Source organism: Notolepis coatsorum (assembly GCF_963971535.1).
Source record: "Notolepis coatsorum genome assembly, chromosome: 20".
Lineage (NCBI taxonomy): Eukaryota > Metazoa > Chordata > Actinopteri > Aulopiformes > Paralepididae > Notolepis > Notolepis coatsorum.
The window spans coordinates 1,407,203-1,424,582 of NC_140184.1; the positions used below are offsets into that span (position 1 = coordinate 1,407,203).

A 17,380-nucleotide genomic window follows, 5' to 3' on the forward strand; every position below is an offset into this window, starting at 1 on the left:
GAGTACATAAGAGTGAGTACATAAGAGTGAGTACATAAGAGTGAGTACATAAGAGTGAGTACAATAGAGTGAGTACAATAGAGTGAGTACAATAGAGTGAGTACAATAGAGTGAGTACAATAGAGTGAGTACAATAGAGTGAGTACAATAGAGGGAGTACAATAGAGGGAGTACAATAGAGTGAGTACAATAGAGTGAGTACAATAGAGTGAGTACAATAGAGTGAGTACAATAGAGTGAGTACAATAGAGTGAGTACAATAGAGGGAGTACAATAGAGGGAGTACAATAGAGTGAGTACAATAGAGTGAGTACAATAGAGTGAGTACAATAGAGTGAGTACAATAGAGTGAGTACAATAGAGGGAGTACAATAGAGGGAGTACAATAGAGTGAGTACAATAGAGTGAGTACATAAGAGTGAGTACATAAGAGTGAGTACATAAGAGTGAGTACATAAGAGTGAGTACATAAGAGTGAGTACATAAGAGTGAGTACATAAGAGTGAGTACAATAGAGTGAGTACAATAGAGTGAGTACAATAGAGTGAGTACAATAGAGTGAGCACAATAGAGTGAGTACATAAGAGTGAGAATAGTAAAGTAAGATCAATAGAAGAAATACATATTTATCGGATGGGAGATTTTAACTTGTAAAATGAGGGGGAACCTGAAGCCAGACTATACTGGCCAAGGCGGTTAGTGGGGGAGGGGGTGTGTGGCTGAACGTGCTTCTCATATAGGCCTTTCACACCGGACGGGCTCTGAGCCGGTTCCCGAGCGTAATCTCGAACCGGCCAGGATAGCTCCTCATAGAGGGGGTGGGGGGGGGGGGGTTCTACAGGGAACCTGACCATGTACTCCTGTCTCATTTCCTCTGTCTAATACTGTAGAAACTAGGGGTGTGAAGGAACACGTATCCGTACCGAACCGTGTCAGTGTGTACCGTACCGAATGGCTGTGTAGTGTACCGAACGAATACAACGCTATGTTAACCACTAACGACCGCCCACCGGGGGCTGTTTTTTTTCACAATCTAATATAATTATTATTATTTTCAGTCTATTATTAATTTCAATATAGAATATTCGTTGACAAGTGCGGCTGGGTGCCGCAGTGGACATTGCGCTCGTCACCAACGCAAGAGACACCGGGTTCGAATCCGGCTGTTGCCGTTGCCTCCGGCTTGGGCCGGCCGTCATACTGACTCAATTGGCAGAGTCAGCGGGAGGGGAGTCGATGGGTGGTAATCTGGACGTTGTGGACAGCGACTCCTACAGGTCGGTTGGGGGACGCCTGCACTGCAGAGACGGGAAGTAGCGGGGGTAGTGTGAGCCTCCCACACGTTACACCTCGCCAATGAGAGTCCGCGCTGGCAGGTGAAAAGAAGTGACAGGCTGCCTCCTCGTGTACCGGAGGGGACACGTGATGCAAGGCTTCTATCCTCCCTACGACCGACCTGTGGGGGCATATGCGAGCAACGTTCAAGACGGGGGAGGGAATAATTGGCACAGCAGAATTTGGATGGGAGAAAAAGAGGAGAAAAAGTGGATAAAAAAAATAATAATATTCGTTGACAGCCCTACAAGTACAATTAGTTACTGCACACTACATCACCCCTGAGTGGAACATGGAAAGCTAAACTTTCCCCCCACTGTAACGAACCTTGACTTCAAAACGGAGGTTTTTGTGTACCGTTCCACCCCCAGTAGAGACTCCTCGGAGACCCTGTTGGAACAGAGTAACCGTTCCACCCCCAGTAGAGACTCCTCGGAGACCCTGTTGGAACAGAGTAACCGTTCCACCCCCAGTAGAGACTCCTCGGAGACCCTGTTGGAACAGAGTAACCGTTCCACCCCCAGTAGAGACTCCTCGGAGACCCTGTTGGAACAGAGTAACCGTTCCACCCCCAGTGGAGACTCCTCGGAGACCCTGTTGGAACAGAGTAACCGTTCCACCCCCAGTAGAGACTCCTCGGAGACCTTGTTGGAACAGAGTAACCGTTCCACCCCCAGTAGAGACTCCTCGGAGACCCTGTTGGAACAGAGTAACCGTTCCACCCCCAGTAGAGACTCCTCGGAGACCCTGTTGGAACAGAGTAACCGTTGGGTATCTCCAGTAGAAAGGGCTTCAGTGTGACGTCTAATCTCCAGATAATGACAACACATGTCTGGATTGTGGTCCTTATCAGCCTTTATGGCTGAACTGAGATAGAAGCAGAAGAAGAAGAAGAGCAGGGAAGCCCTCATGTTGACTTCTGCTTTGGTCTCTGTCTCTGTGTGTCTGTCTCTGTCTCTGTGTGTCTGTCCTTGTGTCTGTCTCTGTGTCGGGCCTTGTGTCTGTCTCTGTGTCTGTCCTTGTGTCTGTCTCTGTCTCTCTGTGTCTGTCTCTGTCTCTTTGTATCTGTCCTTGTGTCTGTCTCTGTCTCTCTGTCTGTCCTTGTGTCTGTCTCTGTGTCTGTCTCTGTCCTTGTCTCTGTCTCTTTGTGTCTGTCCTTGTGTCTGTCTCTGTGTCTCTGTCCTTGTCTCTGTCTCTTTGTCTCTGTCCTTGTGTCTGTCTCTGTGTCTGTCTTTGTCCTTGTCTCTGTCTCTTTGTGTCTGTCTGTGTCTATGTCCTTGTCTCTGTCTCTTTGTCTCTGTCCTTGTCTCTGTCTCTTTGTCTCTGTCCTTGTCTTTGTCTCTGTCCTTGTCTCTGTCTCTTTGTGTCTGTCTGTGTCTATGTCCTTGTCTCTCTCTCTTTGTCTCTGTCCTTGTGTCTGTCTCTGTGTCTCTGTCCTTGTCTCTGTCTCTTTGTCTCTGTCCTTGTCTCTGTCTCTTTGTCTCTGTCCTTGTCTCTGTCTCTGTCCTTGTCTCTGTCTCTGTCCTTGTCTCTGTCCTTGTGTCTGTCCTTGTCTCTGTCTCTGTCCTTGTCTCTGTCTTTGTCTCTGTCTTTGTGTCTGTCCTTGTCTCTCTCTCTTTGTGTCTGTCCTTGTGTCTGTCTCTGTGTCTATGTCCTTGTCTCTGTCTCTTTGTCTCTGTCCTTGTCTCTGTCTCTGTCTCTGTCCTTGTCTCTGTCTCTGTGTCTCTGTCCTTGTGTCTGTCTTTGTCCTTGTCTCTGTCTCTTTGTGTCTGTCCTTGTCTCTGTCTCTTTGTCTCTGTCCTTGTGTTTGTCTCTGTCCTTGTCTCTGTCCTTGTCTCTGTCTCTTTGTCTCTGTCCTTGTCTCTGTCTCTTTGTCTCTGTGTGTCTGTCTCTGTCCTTGTCTCTGTCTCTTTGTCTCTGTCCTTGTGTTTGTCTCTGTCCTTGTCTCTGTCCTTGTCTCTGTCTCTTTGTCTCTGTCCTTGTCTCTGACCTTGTGTCTGTTTCTGTCCTTGTCTCTGTCCTTGTCTCTCTCTCTCTCTGTCCTTGTCTCTGTCCTTGTCTCTCTCTCTCTCTCTGTCCTTGTCTCTGTCCTTGTCTCTCTCTCTCTCTCTCTCTCTCTCTCTCTGTCCTTGTCTCTGTCCTTGTCTCTCTCTCTCTCTCTCTCTGTCCTTGTCTCTGTCCTTGTCTCTCTCTCTCTCTCTCTCTGTCCTTGTCTCTGTCCTTGTCTCTCTCTCTCTCTCTCTCTCTCTCTCTCTCTCTCTCTCTCTCTCTCTCTCTCTCTGTCCTTGTCTCTCTCTCTCTCTCTCTCTCTCTCTCTCTCTGTCCTTGTCTCTCTCTCTCTCTCTCTCTGTCCTTGTCCTTGTCTCTCTCTCTCTCTCTCTCTGTCCTTGTCTCTGTCCTTGTCTCTCTCTCTCTCTCTCTCTCTCTCTCTCTCTCTCTCTCTCTCTCTCTCTCTCTCTCTCTCTCTCTCTCTCTCTCTCTCTCTCTCTCTCTCTCTCTCTCTCTGTCTCTCTCTCTCCTACAGAGGTCAGGGCGCAACACAGCAGGTCCTGGCTCCCATCTGAGGAAAAGTCACGAGTCGTTCAGCATCCAGGCGGACAAGAAGGAGAAGACCAGACACAACCACTTCATCAAGACGGCACAGCCGTACAAACCCAAGGTACCTGCTGTCACTGTCCTGTCCTGCTGTCACTGTCCTGTCCTGCTGCTGTCACTGTCCTGTCCTGCTGCTGTCACTGTCCTGTCCTCCTGCTGTCACTGTCCTGTCCTCCTGCTGTCACTGTCCTGTCCTCCTGCTGTCACTGTCCTGTCCTGCTGCTGTCACTGTCCTGTCCTGCTGCTGTCACTGTCCTGTCCTGCTGCTGTCACTGTCCTGTCCTGCTGCTGTCACTGTCCTGTCCTCCTGCTGTCACTGTCCTGTCCTGCTGCTGTCACTGTCCTGTCCTGCTGCTGTCACTGTCCTGTCCTCCTGCTGTCACTGTCCTGTCCTGCTGTCACTGTCCTGTCCTGCTGCTGTCACTGTCCTGTCCTGCTGTCACTGTCCTGTCCTCCTGCTGTCACTGTCCTGTCCTCCTGCTGTCACTGTCCTGTCCTGCTGTCACTGTCCTGTCCTGCTGTCACTGTCCTGTCCTGCTGTCACTGTCCTGTCTGCTGCTGTCACTGTCCTCCTCCTGCTGTCACTGTCCTGTCCTCCTGCTGTCACTGTCCTGTCCTGCTGCTGTCACTGTCCTGTCCTGCTGCTGTCACTGTCCTGTCCTCCTGCTGTCACTGTCCTGTCCTGCTGTCACTGTCCTGTCCTGCTGCTGTCACTGTCCTGTCCTGCTGTCACTGTCCTGTCCTGCTGCTGTCACTGTCCTGTCCTCCTGCTGTCACTGTCCTGTCCTCCTGCTGTCACTGTCCTGTCCTGCTGCTGTCACTGTCCTGTCCTGCTGCTGTCACTGTCCTGTCCTGCTGCTGTCACTGTCCTGTCCTCCCTGCTGTCACTGTCCTGTCCTCCTGCTGTCACTGTCCTGTCCTGCTGCTGTCACTGTCCTGTCCTCCTGCTGTCACTGTCCTGTCCTCCTGCTGTCACTGTCCTGTCCTCCTGCTGTCACTGTCCTGTCCTCCTGCTGTCACTGTCCTGTCCTGCTGCTGTCACTGTCCTGTCCTCCTGCTGTCACTGTCCTGTCCTCCTGCTGCTGTCACTGTCCTGTCCTCCTGCTGTCACTGTCCTGTCCTGCTGTCACTGTCCTGTCCTCCTGCTGTCACTGTCCTGTCCTGCTGTCACTGTCCTGTCCTGCTGCTGTCACTGTCCTGTCCTGCTGCTGTCACTGTCCTGTCCTCCTGCTGTCACTGTCCTGTCCTCCTGCTGTCACTGTCCTGTCCTCCTGCTGTCACTGTCCTGTCCTCCTGCTGTCACTGTCCTGTCCTGCTGCTGTCACTGTCCTGTCCTGCTGCTGTCACTGTCCTGTCCTCCTGCTGTCACTGTCCTGTCCTGCTGCTGTCACTGTCCTGTCCTCCTGCTGTCACTGTCCTGTCCTCCTGCTGTCACTGTCCTGTCCTGCTGTCACTGTCCTGTCCTGCTGTCACTGTCCTGTCCTGCTGCTGTCACTGTCCTGTCCTGCTGTCACTGTCCTGTCCTCCTGCTGTCACTGTCCTGTCCTGCTGCTGTCACTGTCCTGTCCTCCTGCTGTCACTGTCCTGTCCTGCTGCTGCTGTCACTGTCCTGTCCTCCTGCTGTCACTGTCCTGTCCTCCTGCTGTCACTGTCCTGTCCTGCTGCTGTCACTGTCCTGTCCTGCTGCTGTCACTGTCCTGCTGCTGTCACTGTCCTGTCCTCCTGCTGTCACTGTCCTGTCCTGCTGCTGTCACTGTCCTGTCCTCCTGCTGTCACTGTCCTGCTGTCACTGTCCTGTCCTCCTGCTGTCACTGTCCTGTCCTCCTGCTGTCACTGTCCTGTCCTCCTGCTGTCACTGTCCTGTCCTGCTGCTGTCACTGTCCTGTCCTCCTGCTGTCACTGTCCTGTCCTCCTGCTGTCACTGTCCTGTCCTCCTGCTGTCACTGTCCTGTCCTGCTGCTGTCACTGTCCTGTCCTGCTGCTGTCACTGTCCTGTCCTCCTGCTGTCACTGTCCTGTCCTCCTGCTGTCACTGTCCTGTCCTGCTGCTGTCACTGTCCTGTCCTGCTGCTGTCACTGTCCTGTCCTCCTGCTGTCACTGTCCTGTCCTCCTGCTGTCACTGTCCTGTCCTGCTGTCACTGTCCTGTCCTGCTGTCACTGTCCTGTCCTGCTGCTGTCACTGTCCTGTCCTGCTGCTGTCACTGTCCTGTCCTGCTGCTGTCACTGTCCTGTCCTGCTGCTGTCACTGTCCTGTCCTGCTGCTGTCACTGTCCTGTCCTCCTGCTGTCACTGTCCTGTCCTGCTGCTGTCACTGTCCTGTCCTCCTGCTGTCACTGTCCTGTCCTGCTGTCACTGTCCTGTCCTGCTGCTGTCACTGTCCTGTCCTCCTGCTGTCACTGTCCTGTCCTCCTGCTGTCACTGTCCTGACCTCCTGCTGTCACTGTCCTGTCCTCCTGCTGTCACTGTCCTGTCCTCCTGCTGTCACTGTCCTGTCCTCCTGCTGTCACTGTCCTGTCCTGCTGCTGTCACTGTCCTGTCCTCCTGCTGTCACTGTCCTGTCCTGCTGCTGTCACTGTCCTGTCACTGTCACTGTCCTGTCCTGCTGCTGTCACTGTCCTGTCCTCCTGCTGTCACTGTCCTGTCCTCCTGCTGTCACTGTCCTGTCCTGCTGCTGTCACTGTCCTGTCCTCCTGCTGTCACTGTCCTGCTGCTGTCACTGTCCTGTCCTGTCCTCCTGCTGTCACTGTCCTGTCCTGTCCTCCTGCTGTCACTGTCCTGTCCTGCTGCTGTCACTGTCACTGTCCTGTCCTCCTGCTGTCACTGTCCTGTCCTCCTGCTGTCACTGTCCTGTCCTCCTGCTGTCACTGTCCTGTCCTCCTGCTGTCACTGTCCTGTCCTCCTGCTGTCACTGTCCTGTCCTCCTGCTGTCACTGTCCTGTCCTGCTGCTGTCACTGTCCTGTCCTGCTGCTGTCACTGTCCTGTCCTGCTGTCACTGTCCTGTCCTCCTGCTGTCACTGTCCTGTCCTCCTGCTGTCACTGTCCTGTCCTGCTGCTGTCACTGTCCTGTCCTGCTGCTGTCACTGTCCTGTCCTCCTGCTGTCACTGTCCTGTCCTGCTGTCACTGTCCTGTCCTCCTGCTGTCACTGTCCTGTCCTGCTGCTGTCACTGTCCTGTCCTCCTGCTGTCACTGTCCTGTCCTGCTGCTGTCACTGTCCTGTCCTCCTGCTGTCACTGTCCTGTCCTGCTGTCACTGTCCTGTCCTGCTGTCACTGTCCTGTCCTGCTGTCACTGTCCTGTCCTCCTGCTGTCACTGTCCTGTCCTCCTGCTGTCACTGTCCTGTCCTGCTGCTGTCACTGTCCTGTCCTGCTGCTGTCACTGTCCTGTCCTCCTGCTGTCACTGTCACTGTCCTGCTGTCACTGTCCTGTCCTGCTGTCACTGTCCTGTCCTGTCCTGCTGTCACTGTCCTGTCCTCCTGCTGTCACTGTCCTGTCCTGCTGCTGTCACTGTCCTGTCCTCCTGCTGTCACTGTCCTGTCCTGCTGCTGTCACTGTCCTGTCCTCCTGCTGTCACTGTCCTGTCCTGCTGCTGTCACTGTCCTGTCCTGCTGCTGTCACTGTCCTGTCCTCCTGCTGTCACTGTCCTGCTGCTGTCACTGTCCTGCTGCTGTCACTGTCCTGTCCTCCTGCTGTCACTGTCCTGTCCTGCTGCTGTCACTGTCCTGTCCTCCTGCTGTCACTGTCCTGTCCTCCTGCTGTCACTGTCCTGTCCTGCTGCTGTCACTGTCCTGTCCTCCTGCTGTCACTGTCCTCCTGCTGTCACTGTCCTGTCCTGTCCTCCTGCTGTCACTGTCCTGTCCTGCTGCTGTCACTGTCACTGTCCTGTCCTCCTGCTGTCACTGTCCTGTCCTCCTGCTGTCACTGTCCTGTCCTCCTGCTGTCACTGTCCTGTCCTCCTGCTGTCACTGTCCTGTCCTCCTGCTGTCACTGTCCTGTCCTGCTGCTGTCACTGTCCTGTCCTGCTGCTGTCACTGTCCTGTCCTGCTGTCACTGTCCTGTCCTCCTGCTGTCACTGTCCTGTCCTCCTGCTGTCACTGTCCTGTCCTGCTGCTGTCACTGTCCTGTCCTGCTGCTGTCACTGTCCTGTCCTCCTGCTGTCACTGTCCTGTCCTGCTGTCACTGTCCTGTCCTCCTGCTGTCACTGTCCTGTCCTGCTGCTGTCACTGTCCTGTCCTCCTGCTGTCACTGTCCTGTCCTGCTGCTGTCACTGTCCTGTCCTCCTGCTGTCACTGTCCTGTCCTGCTGTCACTGTCCTGTCCTGCTGTCACTGTCCTGTCCTGCTGTCACTGTCCTGTCCTCCTGCTGTCACTGTCCTGTCCTCCTGCTGTCACTGTCCTGTCCTGCTGCTGTCACTGTCCTGTCCTGCTGCTGTCACTGTCCTGTCCTCCTGCTGTCACTGTCACTGTCCTGCTGTCACTGTCCTGTCCTGCTGTCACTGTCCTGTCCTGTCCTGCTGTCACTGTCCTGTCCTCCTGCTGTCACTGTCCTGTCCTGCTGCTGTCACTGTCCTGTCCTCCTGCTGTCACTGTCCTGTCCTGCTGCTGTCACTGTCCTGTCCTCCTGCTGTCACTGTCCTGTCCTGCTGCTGTCACTGTCCTGTCCTGCTGCTGTCACTGTCCTGTCCTCCTGCTGTCACTGTCCTGCTGCTGTCACTGTCCTCCTCACCTCCTCCTCACCTCCTCCTCACCTCCTCCTCCTCACCTCCTCCTCCTCCTCCTCACCTCCTCCTCACCTCCTCCTCCTCCTCCTCCTCACCTCCTCCTCCTCCTCACCTCCTCCTCCTCCTCCACCTCCTCCTCCTCCTCCTCACCTCCTCCTCCTCCTCACCTCCTCCTCACCTCCTCCTCACCTCCTCCTCACCTCCTCCTCACCTCCTCCTCCTCCTCACCTCCTCCTGACCTCCTCTTCACCTCCTCCTCACCTCCTCCTCACCTCCTCCTCCTCACCTCCTCCTCCTCCTCACCTCCTCCTCACCTCCTCCTCCTCTCCTCCTCCTCACCTCCTCACCTCCTCCTCCTCTCCTCCTCACCTCCTCCTCACCTCCTCCTCACCTCCTCCTCACCTCCTCCTCCTCTCCTCCTCCTCACCTCCTCACCTCCTCCTCCTCCTCACCTCCTCCTCACCTCCTCCTCCTCTCCTCCTCCTCACCTCCTCCTCCTCCTCCTCCTCACCTCCTCACCTCCTCCTCCTCACCTCCTCACCTCCTCCTCTCCTCCTCCTCACCTCCTCCTCCTCCTCACCTCCTCACCTCCTCCTCCTCACCTCCTCACCTCCTCCTCTCCTCCTTCTCACCTCCTCCTCCTCACCACCTCCTCCTCTCCTCCTCCTCACCTCCTCCTCCTCACCTCCTCCTCCTCCTCACCTCCTCCTCTCCTCCTCCTCACCTCCTCCTCCTCACCTCCTCCTCCTCACCTCCTCCTCACCTCCTCCTCCTCACCTCCTCCTCCTCCTCTCCTCCTCCTCACCTCCTCCTCCTCACCTCCTCCTCCTCACCTCCTCACCTCCTCCTCCTCACCTCCTCCTCTCCTCCTCCTCACCTCCTCCTGTCCCTCCTCCTCCTCACCTCCTCCTCCACCTCCTCACCTCCTCCTCACCTCCTCCTCCTCTCCTCCTCCTCACCTCCTCCTGTCCCTCCTCCTCCTCACCTCCTCCTCCTCCTCCTCACCTCCTCCTCCTCACCTCCTCACCTCCTCACCTCCTCCTCACCTCCTCTCTTCCTCCTCACCTCCTCCTCCTCACCTCCTCACCTCCTCCTCACCTCCTCTCCTCCTCACCTCCTCCTCCTCCTCCTCCTCACCTCCACCTCCTCCTCTCCTCCTCACCTCCTCCTCCTCCTCCTCCTCACCTCCACCTCCTCCTCACCTCCTCCTCACCTCCTCCTCCTCACCACCTCCTCCTCACCTCCTCCTCACCTCCTCCTCCTCACCTCCTCCTCACCACCTCCTCCTCACCTCCTCCTCACCTCCTCCTCCTCACCTCCTCCTCACCTCCTCCTCCTCACCTCCTCCTCACCTCCTCCTCCTCACCTCCTCCTCCTCACCTCCTCCTCACCACCTCCTCCTCACCTCCTCCTCACCACCTCCTCCTCACCTCCTCCTCACCTCCTCCTCCTCACCTCCTCCTCACCACCTCCTCCTCACCTCCTCCTCACCTCCTCCTCCTCACCTCCTCCTCCTCACCTCCTCCTCCTCCTCACCTCCTCCTCACCTCCTCCCCCTCACCTCCTCCTCCTCACCTCCTCCTCCTCCTCACCTCCTCCTCCTCACCTCCTCCTCCTCCTCACCTCCTCCTCACCTCCTCCTCACCTCCTCCTCCTCACCTCCTCCTCCTCACCTCCTCCTCACCTCCTCCTCCTCACCTCCTCCTCCTCACCTCCTCCTCACCTCCTCACCTCCTCCTCCTCACCTCCTCCTCCTCACCTCCTCCTCCTCCTCACCTCCCCCTCACCTCCTCTCCTCCTCCTCACCTCCTCCTCCTCTCCTCTCCTCTCCTCCTCCTCCTCCTCTCCTCCTCACCTCCTCCTCACCTCCTCCTGTCCCCCCTCCTCAGCCGGAGACGAACGTGGAGCAGAGCAAGAAGAGGAGCAAGGAGGAGACGGTGGACATCGAGGACCCCGAGACGCGGAGGTTCCCCTACCCCTTCAACGAGCTGCTGGTGTGGGCCGTGCTGATGAAGCGGCAGAAGATGTCCCTGTTCTTCTGGCACCACGGGGAGGAGAACATGGCCAAGGCCCTGGTGGCCTGCAAGCTCTGCCGCTCCATGGGCTACGAGGCCAAGAAGAGCGACGTGGTGGACGACACGTCGGAGGAGCTGAAGGAGTACTCCAAGTACGTCACCCCCGTTAACCCTTTCACTGCCACACTACAGCAGGTTGACCCTTTCACTGCCACACTACAGCAGGTTGACCCTTTCACTGCCACACTACAGCAGGTTGACCCTTTCACTGCCACACTACAGCAGGTTGACCCTTTCACTGCCACACTACAGCAGGTTGACCCTTTCACTGCCACACTACAGCAGGTTGACCCTTTCACTGCCACACTACAGCAGGTTGACCCTTTCACTGCCACACTACAGCAGGTCGACCCTTTCACTGCCACACTACAGCAGGTCGACCCTTTCACTGCCACACTACAGCAGGTTAACCCTTTCACTGCCACACTACAGCAGGTTAACCCTTTCACTGCCACACTACAGCAGGTTAACCCTTTCACTGCCACACTACAGCAGGTCGACCCTTTCACTGCCACACTACAGCAGGTCGACCCTTTCACTGCCACACTACAGCAGGTCGACCCTTTCACTACCACACTACAGCAGGTTAACCCTTTCACTGCCACACTACAGCAGGTTAACCCTTTCACTGCCACACTACAGCAGGTTAACCCTTTCACTGCCACACTACAGCAGGTCGACCCTTTCACTGCCACACTACAGCAGGTTGACCCTTTCACTGCCACACTACAGCAGGTTGACCCTTTCACTGCCACACTACAGCAGGTTAACCCTTTCACTGCCACACTACAGCAGGTTAACCCTTTACTATCACACTACCGACGGGTAATGTGGCAGTGAAAGGGTTAACCTGCTGTCGTGTGGTAGTGAAATGGTTGACCGTTTGGTGGTGTGGCAGTGAAAGGGTTAACGGGGTTCGCACAAGGTCCTTGAAGTATTTAAAGTGCTTGATTTTCTACCGAAAAAAATTCCAAGGCCTGGAATTCCTTAAACAGCAAAAAAAAATAAACAAGGTGCTTAAAGTCCTTGAAATTCAATTGGTTTTAAGCCATAAATATTGGATCAGATTTTCTTTGCAATAAAAAAAAACTGCATTTAAAAGTGAATTGTATCCTTTTAAATGTGTCTGTGGGAACCCTGGTATAAGCAAATCTGGTCTCAGATCGGCACCCGTATTTTTAAGATGTTTGATTATTTAAGGCTCGGAAATACTCTCATAAATATATTACTTAGGCCTAAAAAAAAAAAATTGTTTGGTTCCGGTTGCCGACCGACCCTGCTGATTTATGTGCGACCTTAATCTATTTTATGAGCTTATGAAAAACATTGCGGTGTCGAAGCCAATAAAACGTGGTGTGGTTATCTGAAAATAATGCTTATTCCCTTCGCCGAGTGGTTTGCCCGGAAAGTAACGTTAGCTACAGCTTCGTTAACTACATATCTAGTAAGCTATACAAAATTTAAGTTTAATGTGACTGATCTAGTGAGCTAGAATCGGAATATTCCACCCATAAATAGCTAATGTCAAATATAAATAACGTAACGTTTTGACTGGAGCTGGCTAACGTAGTAGTACGGTGCTATGTTGCCAATTGATTTAGGTCTAATAACGTTAGCGAGATTGGCCTACATTCTGTTATATATTCATAATCATGAAAGTGTAGTGCCGAAGGATAGGATAGGATAGACAACGCTAAACATGTATTAAACCTCAACTCAACTTCAACACTCTGTTGACGTTGAGCTAGTTTGCCGACAGGAATGTAACACACAATATGGTCCGTGCAGAACCCTTATCCAGAACACAGCAACACATAGTTCCGTGGGTGAATTATGTTGAGCCACCACAAAAGATGAATTGTTTAAATGTATGTTTAATCCAGTAAGAATAGTACTAGGCTATATAACATATATCTGTGCAAGTAGATTACATTAACACTTTCAGTGCCAGCCATTAGACACAGCCCTCTGTAGCAAGGCCAATGCTAGATAGATAGGAATCGGTCACCTTGTTTGTAGAGCTATAACTATATTCTATATTATAGCTATGGATACAATACTATGGTCATTTGCCAGTGACTTTCTTCCGGTCAAGATGCAAAAAAGAGAAAATTTTTCCATGCATACATTCGCACGTTATACAGTGGTGAATATAAGTGTTTTTAGATCGGTCTGGGGTCATTCCTGAAATGCTGAGGAATAGCCTTATAGCCATATTATACTATAACCGTTGTCGTTTCTTGCCTGGACCCGCTATTATTCTCAAATCAAATCTATATCATAGGTATTATGTTTCATCATGAATGCATGAAAGGGGGGGGGGGGTAGTTTTTTGATGCTTTGATCACCACCAACGGCATACGTTGTGGACTAACGTTACAGACATACGTTCGGATCGAGCTGAAGACATGCTTGGATCAACGCAAGATTGATATCATATAGCCCTTACCTTGACTAGGATGTACCCCAAAAAGAATATTCCAATTATCTGATCGCGATTCCAAGTATTGATGTCCATTGTGTCGCCAACATAATCCACCACACATCATGCGTCGGGAGCATTTGATTCTTCTCAATCCGACCGTTATAATCGCTGAGCTTGAGCAAAAAAATAAAATGTACCCCGACCCATTAGATCGACACACAGGCCAAGATACAAGGTTTTAAAGGGTGCTCAATACCGCTGTCTAGCTGGATGCGGCCGGTATTGCACTTTGGCGACCTCAGACTCATTCCCTATGGTAACAACAGGAATACAAATATCGAAAAAGTAAAAACTACCCAGAAACGTAAAAAGTTGTTTATGGCACTGAACGACATGCGCCCAAAAAACGACTTAAGTCTTAAGTCGTTTTTGGCACTAAAAGTTTTAACAAAACGTATTGCCCTTTGACACGTAGCCTACATATTCATAATCATGAAAGTTTGTAGAAGTACATGTAGAATTAAAACTCAAAGTATTCAACCAGTGCATGGACATTCTATAAAGTTAGAAATGTTGGCGGCTGGGTGGCGCAGCGGACATTGCGCTCGTCACCAACGCAAGAGACACCGGGTTCGACTCCGGCTGTCGGCGTTGCCTCCGGCTTGGGCCAGTCGTCATACTAACTCAATTGGCAGAGTTAGTGGGTGGAAGTTGATGGGTGGTAATCTGGACGTTGTGGACAGCGACTCCTACAGGTCGGTCAGGGCGCCTGCACAGCAGAGACAGAAAATGGCGGGGGTAGGAGCCTCCCACACATTGCACCTCGCCAATGAGAGTCCGCGCTGGCAGGTGAAAAGATGTGACAGGCTGCCTCCTCGTGTACCGGAGGGGACACGTGATGCAAGGCTTCTATCCTCCCTACAACTGGCCAGTGGGGGGCATATGCGGGCAACGTTCAAGACAGGGGAGGGGAGAATTGGCACAACAGAATTGGGATGGGAGAAAAATAGAAAAAGAGAAAAAGTGGGTACAAATTATTTTTTTTGAAATGTTGAGCTGTGTGCTTTCTGCTTGTTAAAGTACAGCAGCATGTATTTAATACTATTAAAGTTATTAGATCAAATATTGTCAGAACCGTATGTACTAGGTGTCTTCAATGCCAATGGTACAGAACTGAATGTCAGGTACCTGTTTAAAGGCCAACCTTCATGTTGTATTTTTGTTCAATAAACAATGTGGACTAGGCCAACAGTGACTTTCATGAAGAAGGGAAAAAAAAGTATTGAAATTTACCCAGTTTTAGCGTTTTTATCAAACATTTTGTCTGCCCAACACAATCACCACGCACGTGGATATTTTAATCAATGGTTCATAACGTGCGCATGTAATCGAAATTATGTCGTCACAACAGGTGCAGGGCACCAGGGGGCTCTGAGAGTCACACACAGCTAGTGGCAGGCACTGCAGGCAGAGAGCCTTACTACTACTAGCCGAATGAAAATGTATCTGTTTCACCTAACAACACTATTGCTCCGTGATCATAGCCATCCATCTCTAAAGCTAACCACTATTTGTAAAAGCCACAACCACGTTACCATATTTGTAATAATGTAAATCATTGTGTCGTTGTGTATACACCGTTAGAAGCTAACATAGCTTAGCTTGTTAGCTATTGTGCTAACAACATATCCCGACGTCCAGCTCGCTGGCCGGCATGAACGCCCGACACAAAATGGTTCTCTCCTCTCTGTACACCCCCGACTCCCCACGGGTACCCTGCCGGGGAGCCCATGGACGCGACAACGTCGGCAGCCGTAGGGTGCTCGAGCCCGCCGTAACGCTAGTGGTACACGATAGCTATGAGCTAACTAACGCTACAGGCTCAAACACCCTATGGCCGCCGCTGTTGTCGCGTCCACAAGCTCCCCGGCAGGACACCCGCGAGGACGGGGGCACACAAAGAGGAGAGAACCACCCCAAATCGAGCACTCATGCCGGCCGACAAGCCGGACGCCGCGGCACGTTGTTAGCACAATAGTAGCCCACTGTGATGCACCGAGTGGGCCACCATTGATCAACATGCAGCGACGTGTAGCTTGCATGATGCGTGTGCAGTGCTTTGCCACACAGCCAGGTCTGAGAAGAGGACCTGCACATGATTTTACTCGTTCCCCAAACTCCTCTACATGCCCCGATCTCAAATGGTTCACGACAGTAGACATAATGCTAACGTTAGCCAGCGCTATATATCGAGTAGTACTATGACCCGGACGGGCATAAGGCATACGTTTCCTGAAGTGACATCACGGCCGTGCTAGCGTCTGATAAGCTTTTAGATTTGCTCGTGCATGTTATTCGTGCGTGGACCTTTTTAACCATTCTGAGTGAAATTTCCGGCGTCAAATGGAAAAAAAAAATTCAATTAGATACCAATGATGTAAACTACCCATAATTGCAGAGTAGGGTTTAACCTGGAAGTTGGGCTTTAATAGGAATAGAAAAAAGAACATGCATGTAAAATCAGCACACATATTTTATTTATTCAATGTGAACGCTTCAATGTCATTTATTCAATGATTGAATAATAACATTGAAGCATTCACATTGAATAAATGTCCATGTCTTTTAATACTATAAAAGTAACAATATATGTATATTAAACATGCTGACAGAGTACATGCATCCATGTTGTCGTGAAAAAATGAATAAAATAATTCCCTATTTGTAGTTGTGAAAAAAAAATTCCCTATCCATAGTCGCCATGGATTTTTTTTTAAATAATTCCCTACCTACCCATGACCTTAACTGACAACCAACAGGAACCAAACAATCTTTTTAGGCCTTATGGCTATAACATAACATACCTTTTTTCCCCCCTGTGGTCGATTGGTACTTTGTTTACGTTTTCTGATGGTCGCCTGTGGCCGGAGTGCATAACAACACGTGCTGTGGACCCTTGCAGTGAGTTCGGGACGCTGGCCGTGGACCTTCTGGAGCAGTCGTTCAGGCAGGACGAGACCATGGCCATGAAGCTGCTGACCTACGAGCTGAAGAACTGGAGCAACTCCACCTGCCTGAAGCTGGCCGTCAACTCCCACCTGCGGCCCTTCGTGGCCCACACCTGCACCCAGATGCTGCTGTCGGACATGTGGATGGGGAGGCTCAACATGCGCAAGAACTCCTGGTACAAGGTGATTCTGCTGAGCTAGCATACCGTACCCAGAGTCATGATGTCATGGTGTTAGAACTCCTGGTACCAGGTGGTTCTGCTGAGCTAGCATACCTACCGTACCCAGAGTCATGGTGTCATTGTGTTAGAACTCCTGGTACCAGGTGATTCTGCTGAGCTAGCATACCGTACCCAGAGTCATGATGTCATGGTACCAGGTAGTGGTGGGGGAAAATATCGATACGTAGTAGTATCGCGATACTTTGCGTGACGATATTCAATTTTAATTCGAATTTAATTTTTTTCAATTTTTTTCTTTTTATATAATATATTTATAAAAAAATATATATATGTTATGTTGTGGGACTTGTACAGCACTTTGTTCAACTTTGTCAGTGCTGTAAAGTTTAAACCTTTTTAAATCTTAGACAAACAAAACACTTTGCTTTCATTTGAGGCTTTATAAAAGCAGCACAATGAACACATCTGTCAGTGCAGAGTCCGACCTCATCTTAAATAACAAACCGCATTGCTTGTTGTAGTTAACAAAGAGAGGCAGAGTTGATTTTTTTTTATGATCGAATTTTATTTTCATATTCGAATCCCATGCCCCATTGCCCATCGAACGAAGCTTCGAAGTATTTAAGACAGCCCTATAGTCCACGCACACGCGTGCATTCAGTTAAGTTGGAATATGACTGTAATACAAACAGTTCAGTTTGTCAGGTACATGCAACACAGATTACAGTGTTTACATCTGTCTGCTTGAGAAAATACCATTTGCTGCAATAAAAAATAATGAAGTGAGATGAACAGACTGAACTTATTTTATTAGATAAAACCTGTTGACAACGTTTTACTTTGCAGTTGAAAAAGGTTATAAATTGCAATATATCGCAATATTAATATCGCAAAATATATTTAGTATTGCAATACTATCGTATCGTGACTCAAGTATCGTGATAGTATCGTATCGTGAGGCCTCTGGTGATTCCCACCCCTAGTACCAGGTGATTCTGCTGAGCTAGAGTACCATACCCAGGTGTGTTTGTTTCTGTCTCA

The 17,380-nt window shown here is 51.3% G+C and overlaps 1 protein-coding gene across 1 annotated transcript in view; it reads left to right on the top strand.

The window, feature by feature from the left end:
* trpm7 (transient receptor potential cation channel, subfamily M, member 7) overlaps nucleotides 1-17,380 on the top strand; it is a 175,455-nt gene that overhangs the window by 84,521 nt on the left and 73,554 nt on the right. Inside the window, 3 exon segments of the mRNA XM_084337584.1 lie at nucleotides 3,860-3,994; nucleotides 10,539-10,816; nucleotides 16,112-16,340. Coding sequence (XP_084193710.1) covers nucleotides 3,860-3,994; nucleotides 10,539-10,816; nucleotides 16,112-16,340 — 642 coding nt within the window.